This window comes from Dreissena polymorpha, chromosome 3, assembly GCF_020536995.1.
Source record: "Dreissena polymorpha isolate Duluth1 chromosome 3, UMN_Dpol_1.0, whole genome shotgun sequence".
In the NCBI taxonomy this organism is placed as follows: Eukaryota; Metazoa; Mollusca; class Bivalvia; order Myida; family Dreissenidae; genus Dreissena; species Dreissena polymorpha.
In genome coordinates, this window is record NC_068357.1 from 40,001,565 (window position 1) to 40,011,807 (window position 10,243).

The window sequence follows — 10,243 nt, forward strand, 5'->3', positions numbered from 1 at the left end:
TGGACTAGAATTGATCACGGGAAAAAGAAGTGCAAATCATGAATATATGTAAACAAAATGAAGTAAAAAACAAGTAAAAATAAGTGGGAAAAAAAGAAAACATCAATAGTGGAAAAGAACTCAACGATTATATAACCAAGACCAAAAACTCTCTGTGAAATTGATACTAACCTTGACTTAAAATCATTCAGTAAGGAACTTACATCTTATTTAGTTCCCTTGTCTTACCAACATATATACTTACAACAAATCCATTTGACAGTGAGACCCCAAAGAAGCGTAATGCCCGTACAGACGAAGCCACTCTGGAGGAGATCAAGGAGATTAATGGGCTGATGGTGGCAAATGACTGGCGTGACCGCTACAAGGGCATCACCACCCTGCTAGAGATGTGTGAGGTCAGCGCCAACGTCATCAGCAGCAATGTTGTCAAGGTAACAAACATACAGGCAGTTGTTTTGTTGTGTTGTATGTTGGCCCCATTTTGGCAGTCATTTTTTATGCCCCCAGATCGAATGATTGGGGGTATATTGTTTTTGGCCAGTCTGTCTGTCACTGTCTGTCATTGTATGTGTGTGTCCCAAAACTTTAACCTTGGTTAAAGTCCAAAACTTTTACCTTGGTTAAAGTCCAAAACCTTAACCTTGGTTAAAGTCCAAAACTTTAACCTTGGTTAAAGTTTTGCAATAACTTTTACAATATTGAAGATAGCAACTTGATATTTGGCATGCATGTGTATCTCATTGAGCTGCACATTTTGGGTGGTGAAAGGTCAAGGTCGAAGTCATCCTTCAAGGTCAAATGTCAAATGTATGGCTTCAAAGCAGCGCAGTTGGGGGCATTGTGTTTCTGACAAACACATCTCGTTTTTAAATAAAATTTGTGTTTGCAGAAAATCTCTTTATAACAAGCATCCAATTAAGGCAGAAAGTGTCGTCCCTAATAAGCCTGTGTGGACAGCACAATTAGCCCTGACTTGTATGCCCCCAGATCAAAAGATCGGGGGTATATTGTTTTTGGCCTGTCTGTCTGTCTGTCATTGTGTCAGTCAGTCATTGTATGTGTGTGTCACAAAACTATAACCTTTGTTAAACTTTTATAACTTTTGCAATATTGAAGATAGCAACTTCATATGTGGCATGCATATGTATTTCATGGAGCTGCACATTTTGAGTGGTGAAAAGTCAAGGTCAAGGTCATCCTTCAAGGTAAAAGGTCAAATATCATTGTATTTTTCGTTCCTAAAACTTTAACCTTCGTTAAAGTTTGGTCATATTTTTTTGAATATTGAAGATACATGTAGCAACTTGATATTTGGCATGCATGTGTAACTCATGGAGCTGCACATTTTGAGTTGCTAAAGGTCAAGGTCATCGTTCAAGGTCAAAGGTTAAATTTATGGCTTCAAAGCAGCGCAGTAGGGGGCATTGTGTTTCTGACAAACACATCTCTTTTTATTAAGTAAGTTGGTCTGATGCAAAGGACCCATTAAAAGGGTACTATTTAACATGGTATTATTTGCAGACACAAAAATGCCATTATGGAAACTTATTTCAAATAAATGTTTATGCCCCTGGATCGAAAGATCGGGGGTATATTGTTTTTGGCCTGTCTGTCATTGTATGTGTGTGTGTGTGTGTCCCAAAACTTTAACCAAAACTTTAACCTTGGTCATAACTTTTGCAATATTCAAGATAGCAACTTGATATTTGGCATGCATGTGTATCTCATGGAGCTGGGCATTTTGAGTGGTGAAAGGTCAAGGTCATCCTTCAAGGTCAAAGGTCAAAAAAACAAATTCAAAAACTATAACCAAAACTTTAACCTTCTTCATAACTTTTGCAATATTGAAAATAGCAACTTGATATTTGGCATTCATTTTTATCTCATGGAGCTGCACATTTTGAGTGGTGAAAGGTCAAGGTCAAGGTTATCCTTCAAGGTCAAAGGTCAAATTTATGGCTTCAAAGCGGCGCAATAGGGGGCATTGTGTTACTAACAAACACATCTGTTGTTTATTTAAAATCTGTGTCTGAACATTTTTCTCATTACCCCCCTCCCCTCCATCTTAATTGTAACTTTATAGGATATGCATTTGATATACATGTAGACTTTCTTATATAAAGAACTATCTTTGTCTAAAAATTATTTCTGTCTTCTTCCTAAAAATAAAATCATAAAATTGCGCCTTATTACTTGCATGAAATGACAACTGTGTGTTGCAGATATTCGACAAGTTCTTGCCGCGCCTGCAAGACCCAAACAGTAAGGTGAACCTGTACGCCCTGCAGGTGATGCTGCAAATCATCCCGATACTCAACGACGGCTTGTCGCCTGTCATCATCATCACTGTTGCCAACGTGGCCCCCAATCTCTCCTCAAAGAACAAGGAGATCAATCAGACGGCAATAGAGATCATTGATGCTTTAATCGCAAATATCGGTGAGTTCATTGGTGTTTGATGGAAATTGAGATTACCCATGCTTGAATAGCCAACATTGGTCTTATCTTGAGTGATGTGTCATATAAATGTTTAAAAAAAAGATGCTTTGTGACTTGTTGGCACTCTTAAACTAGAAAATAAAGGGAAACAAATCAAACAAATTAATAATTTGCAAACTATTATTAGCTCAGCTGTTTTTGGAGAAAGCCTGAGGTATTGTCATAGCCAGCTCGTCGTCCACTGTCTGGCATCGTGCTAAAACCTTAACATTGGCTGTAAAATCAAAGTGCTTCCACCTTCAACTTGAACTTAAAACTTCAAATGTAGCTGCACCTTGATGAGTTCTACCCATTTTGGGTCACTAGGTCAAAGGTCAAGATCACTGTGACCTCTAAAAAAAAAAAAATCTTCCGACAATCTTTAATTTATTCAAAACTGCACCCGCAGCCGAGCTTTGGCACTGGCTATGCAGTGCTCTTGTTTAAAAATGTAGCTACTTGTTCTGAATTTTAGCCCATTTAGCTTTGTGGTAGCAATTTGTCATGCAACTGATATTGAGCAGCGCTCCGGAAAAAAAGTGTCAAACCAGGGACAAAACTTTCCGCTTTAAAAGAATGTTTCATTGAAAAAAGTCTCTTCTAAATACCAGTCAATTTCAGAAGGAAAGTGTGGTCCCAGATATGCAGACTTCACAAGGAAAGTGTGGTCCCAGATATGCAGACTTCACAAGGAAAGTGTGGTCCCAGATATGCGGACTTCACATTCTAAGTGGTACAACACTAAACGCACATATATTTAGCCAGTTTTCTTAAAGCAACTTAATTCTTAATTACTTGCTTATTTCCAGATGGGTCGATCCTTATACAACCGATGGCAAACCAGGCTCAGTCGGCCAACCCACGCAGCAAGCCCCACTTGGTGGAGAAAGTGGCAGGTATGGTTTGTGGGGTTGATAACTTTGCCTGACGGAACTAACAATCAGAATAAAGGGTTAGGGTTAGGGAACACTTGTTACCTGATTTGACTGTATAGTACTTTATGTATAGTAGTGTTGCACGTAAACTGTTGATTGGTGTTCAGAAATTGCAGACCCTGGGTTATAAGATGTGTACACAACTGTTAAAATGTACTGGCATTACTGTTGATTAATTAAATTTTTCTCATTTAATCAGTGGAAACTTTTGTCAATCAATCATTGTGTTGGCCAATTATGGATTTATGTGGTAAATATTAATACTTTAATAATCCAATCCATTGACTAAACTCTCAGTTGGTTTTGGCGCTGGACATACATTGTTGGGGAATGCGTCATAAAATAACCTCTAAGGCCATTCTAACCCTTCCTGTTATTGTCCCCTACCGGTTTCACCGGAGGGGACTTGTGGTTTGCGCTCTGTGCATCTGTCTGTGAGTCTGTCTGTCGGTCACACTTTTCTGGATCCTGCGATAACTTCATATTTTTTCATGAAACTTGAAACATGGGTAGATGGCATTATGGAAATTATGCACGTCTTTTTATTTTGTTTCTACGTCAAGAATTCTGGTTGCTATGGCAACAAATAGACTAGAAATACTACTGAAAATGGTGGTTTTCTTGATCCTGCGATAACTTTAAAAGTTCTTAATATTTTTTCATGAAACTTGAAACATATATAGATGGCAATATGGACATTATGCATGTCTTTTTATTTTGTTCCTACGTCAACAATTCTGGTTGCTATGGCAACAGATAAAAAACAATTCTGACAATTGTGGAGTTTCTAACAATGGTGGAGCCGGTAGGGGACATATATTGCTTGGCAATAGTCTTGTTCAAGTTGGGCATTTGTTAGTTACTAGCAAAAGTATGTTTTTTTAACCAGCTTACTCAGGTTAAACTGACAACGCAGATACAATTCTAAAAAACAGTAATTAATGGGGTAAATTCCAAATACTGTTAAATCATAAATATTTAAGGGATTTTTGTTCTTTTTTGTTCTTTTTTTTTTCCAAAATCACAAATCCTCAAATTTATGTGTTTACAATTGTTGTTTTTTACAACAAAATTTCATGCAAACAAGTATAAATGATTTTACTGTATACTGAACAAACATGACATGGTATTCTTTCAGAACTGGTGGACAAGGTGTACCCAAAGAAGCAGAAGCAGGTGGTTCTACATGTGCTGCCCCTTCTCTGGCACTTGCTAGGGGCCACCAACAGCAGCGGGGCCGTACAGGGGGGCAGCTCCACTATCAGAACAGCCACCGCTCGTCTGGTGACCTCGCTGCATCAGCACATGGGACCAGCCCTTATAGAGCGCGCCTCTGCTGACCCCAATGTGAACTCAAGACATATCCAGCTGCTACAGGAATTGATAGAATATCCCTGAGTCGGTGTTAACAGGAAGTGGATGTGAAGTTTTTGTGGTGGAATGTTGAACCATGGATTGGACTTTGTATGGAATTTGTCTCCCAGAATGTTTGTGTCGTTCAATTGGTATCTCAGTGGGAGGCTTGTACTTGAGCAAACGCTGCTCTGGGTCAGGATGAATTTCAATTCTGCTGCTCACCTGCAGCCTTTTTGTGAAAACAAAGTGAAAATGAAAGAAAAAACCTGCAATAGGTTGTTGAAGTTGAATAGTTATGGACAAAGTCATAATTCCCGTCATACACATTTCAGAACTATTTTCAAGAAAAATATATAAATCTGACCTTTATATTACCCACTGGGCTTTGTAGATGTTATCTGTACTGACCTGAATTTGTTAAAGAATGATAAAGAATTCGACTGGGACATTGTTTTAATGCTGATATCTACAGTATACAGTGTATAAATAATTCAAGCTTCGGAAGAGTGTACCTAAAAAGAGCTAGCCCTCTTTTATGGCTTTTAAACCATTGTATTTTACCACATCATACAAAAAAAGGTCTAGAGTCATATGCTTATTTGCGCAGTTTGGCCAGGAGCTTCTCTGTCCGCCTATGAGACCACAAAATCTTGGATGTCTTGATAGCAGACAGCATATCTCTTGACCAGAATGCCTAGGCTGGTCTGCTGCTAAGTTTTTCGCTTGTGGCTTAAGACCCATTTTTGCATGAATCTGGTCATTTGTACAAATGCAAAAACGAGAAGCATAATGTTGTGAAAGAAAGAAATGTTAATTGTTGCAATATAATTAGAGATGGGATATTCTATCTTTAAAGCGGATAGTGTTTACAAGGATTACAAGGAATATTGACATGAACGACATATGGAAAGTAATGGTGTTAATCAATGATGAGAGAAGTTAGAATTACTCGTAGTTCTCCAGACTGTTGTGTCACCGAAAATGTCATCCATTGGTCGTTAAGACTAATGCAAATTAGTATACATTGTGGAAGCGAATTGAATGGTTTAATGAATATTTACTTTTATAATCATGTAGTATTTGTATTTATTGTAGATAGAAACAGATTGTATAGTCCATGGTCATGTAATATTTATATTTTGTAATTGTACATTTATCATTTAAACACTTCTAGTGTGATTTAATTTTATTTACCGTATTTTACATCGCAGTTTTATTTGCTTTTTTAATATTTTCCATATTGTTTCTACTGCCTTAAAGTGCAAGAAACAATTGTTATAAATGAATACCAAGTACTTGTCATAATTCTTACTGTTGTGTGCTGTAGTCTATTTTGCATAACCCAAACTGTAGTTATATGTGCTTCTTTATCCAATCATTCAGTGAGGCCCACTGGGAAAAACAGGCTTCAATTGTTTTGGGCTAAAGTGTTGTCTGCAGGAGCTTATCAGCACTTTCAGCCTGATGAGGCTTTCATTATTGATTTTTTTATTATAAAAGTAGATAGTGTCATTTCTGATAAGCCTGTGTGGACTGCATAGGCTAATCTGGGATGATACTTTACACAAATACATTGAGCCTGGTTTTCCCAGAGCATCACTCAAATTAAGCTTAGAACTCAAATATATATTCGTTTAGACCTGCTGACCAGTTGTCAGTGTATGTTTTATTTCTAATCGGTTAACAATCTTTGAATCATTTGAACTTGCTATTAGTCTTAAGCTATTTAAATGCCAGTAATTTTTCTGTGATACAGCATAATGTGCTTTTTATTTCGCTTCTGATGACTAAAGGGCCCTCTATCTGTATTTTTACGGCCCAAATAGCTTTAGCTAGAAAAAACCTTTGGGTCGTTCAATCTTATGTCAACAATTCCATAAGTCAACTTTTCTAGAAGCAATTATGTTAACATGTTTAACTTCATTGTTGTTGTGTTTTTTCAAATCTTTTTTTACAATGACTGTGTTTTTCCAAGATGGCTTTTACAACAATAGAACTAGAATAAGTTAACTTTTTTTTACTTGTATTGACAATAAATTCCCAATGTTAAAAAAATGATGCCACAGTTCAAGTAATTGAGGTCTGGTTGACTACCTTTATACAGAAAAAAGTGAATTCAATCTCCAGAATAATGATTTAAACACTCATTCAATTTTTAAGCTCAACTGGCCATAGGCCAGAAGAGCTTATGTGATGGCATGGTTTCTGTCTGTCTGTGTGTGCGTTAGACTTTTTCTTGTTTATCCGATAAAGTCCACATTTTTCATCTGATTATTTTCAAACTAGTTCAGTGTGTTGATATTAATAAGGACTCAAACCCTATTGAAAATGGGTTACATCAGAGTAAAAAGTCCAGAATGATCTCCCCTTGAATTTGAGAAAATTGTAAAATAAGGCTTGTTTACACAATAAAGTCCACAGTTTTCATCCAATCATTTCCCCGACTTGCACAGTGTCTTTATCTGAATGATAAGTCAAACCCTATTGAAAATTAGCAATATCAGAGTTATAAGTCCAGCATTATCTCCCCTTGAATTTGAGAAACAAAAGAAAATCTTATACATTTTGCCATAACTTTTGCAATATTGAAGATAGCAACTTCATATTTGGCATGCATGTGTATCTCATGGAGCTGCACATTTTGAGTGGTGAAAGGTCAAGGTCATTTTTCAAGGTCAAAGGTCAAAAACACATTTCTTGTTTGTTTACATATAAAGTTCTATCCTTTTGAAACTTCAACGGATGTCTTATATCATCAAGGGCCAGAACCCCATTGAGAGTGAAGAAAATTTGTCCAACTTATTGTTGAAAAGGAGCCATTTGAAGTTTAAATTTTAAGTTTCTTCTTTTTTATGCGATGAATTTCCCATTTTGGGTCTGTTTGTTTAAAACTTTCTCAGATTGCTCATACTATCAACAGCTTGAGCCCTATTGATTCCAGCCAGAAGATCGATTCAGGCCCTTGTGTGCCTCTTGTTATTCTCTTTCTTTGTTTTAAGTGCTTTTGTAAATATGCATTCTCTTAAGTACAGTTTTTGAGCGAGGATTGTTTTCTTTTATTGTTTCGTTTTTGTATCTCAACAAAACGCGTTTACATCATCTAGTTATACAAATGAACTGTGATATGTGGGAGTGGTAGCCAGTTGTGATTATCACGCATGTTTTATATTTATTCATCCTGTGAGAATTTCAAGGTTTTTAACAAAGGATTTAAGTCTTATTGCCTAGCATGTACATGCAATCGTATTTTTGAATGTAGATATTATTTTATGGTGAGATGATTTTATCAATTTAAAAGTTAGGTGAAGTATTTATTTTAAATTGTAACAAAGATTGTATCAATACGCATTGCATGTTTTATGAATGACTCTGATTTTTGCTTTCTTGATAAAAGTTTTATGTGTTTTAAACAGGGATACTACAATATTATAAAATATTAGTAAACATAGCATGGCTTGTTGAACATTCCAGAATAGGTACAGTAGGAAATGAAGACAATTTTTGATTTTTTTTTTTAGTTAATTAAAATGACATCTACTGTGCTGCCAGTGTGAAAATTGTATGCCTACTTAAATGTAATAATTTTATGATTTAGAGTAATGTTTTATTTGCGAAATGTGTATATAATCCAGGAGAATACTTCTGTTATGTAATAAAAGTCCACTATGTAAATTTAGTAGCAATTTGAATCTTCAAATTGAACAATATATGAACTAGATTTAGCTGTGGCTAGTTTTGTTTACATTAAACATTATTAGTCTTGGCATTTCCATCATGTCCATTATTAGGCAGTTACTGTGAGTATTGACTGTATTGCTTGCAAGTGTCTAGAACTTACAAAGCATATAGAGCTGAGTTACCTACAGTCCGTCCAGTTGACTTGATTTTATTTCTTGTTCTTTTCAGTTTTAGTTCTGTTTGTTTCAGTGTTAGGTGGTGTATTCTGCATTGTTGCATCATCATATCACTAGTGTATGAACCATGGGGATTTTAAATTTGCTTTTTGAAAGGTGCATTGCCATTTTGTTTTGAAAGATTACGGTAAGAATAAGCCAGTCATGCTGTACTATTTGTTGACGTACTTTCTTTAATATGTGAATACTCATTCAAATGATTTGCTGTGAAAATGAGACACACTTTCGTATGGTTCACTTAACTGTTGAAATTGGAAACAAGTTTTTACAAAGAAATGGACAATTTTATATCAAGTAACCACTGACCCTTAACATTCATGTTTATTTCATTGAATTTGTCTGATCTATGTGTCACACTTATTTAGGCACAACTCAAATGTATTTCAATAATTACAGGGATTGTTTACTTAATGACGTGTTTTCATACATGTATTTATTGTTATTTAACCTATCTAATTCTGACTGCGTTATTTAACATTTGAAAATACATTTTTTTAGGTTTTTACTAAAAAGTTGCATTTTTCACTTAAAATTAATTTTGACAATGTTTTGTAGGGGTCATAATTAAACATAATGATTGTCAGAGAATGTTTCCATTCTTAAAAAAGGTTGAACATTTAATTTTGGCAGACTGAGTCCTCATTAGTTTTTTCGAAATAAAAATATATGACATAAGAATGTAAAAACAGGTCCTTCATTCCCAGATTCACACTTTGTTAACACAGTTTTACTAATTGAATTTATGCATTGTACAGAATTGCATGTGTTGGTATTTTATCCTATCAGTGGTATTTATCATAATAAATTCCTGCACAAGTTACTAATGGCAGTGTGGTTTGTCTTCATGTATTTATGGTATTACCACTAATGAAAATTATCACATAAACCATTGTTATGTTTCATATTGTGTCATACATAGCATGTACAATTGATTTTTTTTCTTAAAAGAAAGCAAACATCAGTTTTTGAAATTCTGAGCTACTGTTGTTGAGTCATGATTTGTTACATTTGAGATTTTTACCAAGTTATTGTACATATATGTTAAAATTGTTGGCTGTGGCTTGAAACAGTGTAAAAACCCTTGGTTGTTATGACTGGTTATGTACATAAAAAAGTAATTTATACATGTTGACTTGTTGTTAGAAGGGTTGTAAGCGTATTCAGCTAAGCATTTTTGCCTTTTCCCTTAAGCATGCCTTGGAATTTGATAATTTTGACTTAGAATCAGTTGTTATGAATTGTTTGACTCTTAAAACTAAACAGTTTTGTTGAACTTGAACAAGATCATCTGTAAATTGTGTGTGCATGCATATTGAATGTTGTTCGTTACTTGAGAAAATAAAAACACATGTAGAATGAAATAGTTGTAACAAATTTTAGCAAGTTTTATTTTGTTTATGTCGTCTTTCCAGCCTTTTATTTTGCTTGCATGTTGTGTGTATGCAGAGTTATCACTTATAAAATTAACATTATTGGGTAAAGAGTGTCTCATTAATGTTTGCTCATTTGATTTTATCTGTGACATGTTACTTTTTGGTTTACATAGAGGTAACATGT

The 10,243-nt window shown here is 35.1% G+C and overlaps 1 protein-coding gene across 1 annotated transcript in view; it reads left to right on the top strand.

Moving 5' to 3' along the window:
• LOC127873777 (TOG array regulator of axonemal microtubules protein 1-like) overlaps positions 1-5,894 on the top strand; it is a 109,201-nt gene extending 103,307 nt beyond the window's left edge. The window contains exons 21-24 of the mRNA XM_052417752.1: positions 263-434; positions 2,226-2,442; positions 3,291-3,377; positions 4,555-5,894. Coding sequence (XP_052273712.1) covers positions 263-434; positions 2,226-2,442; positions 3,291-3,377; positions 4,555-4,814 — 736 coding nt within the window. The 3' untranslated portion in view covers positions 4,815-5,894. The remainder of the gene's footprint in view (positions 1-262; positions 435-2,225; positions 2,443-3,290; positions 3,378-4,554) is intronic.
• Positions 5,895-10,243: the final 4,349 nt, after the last annotated feature.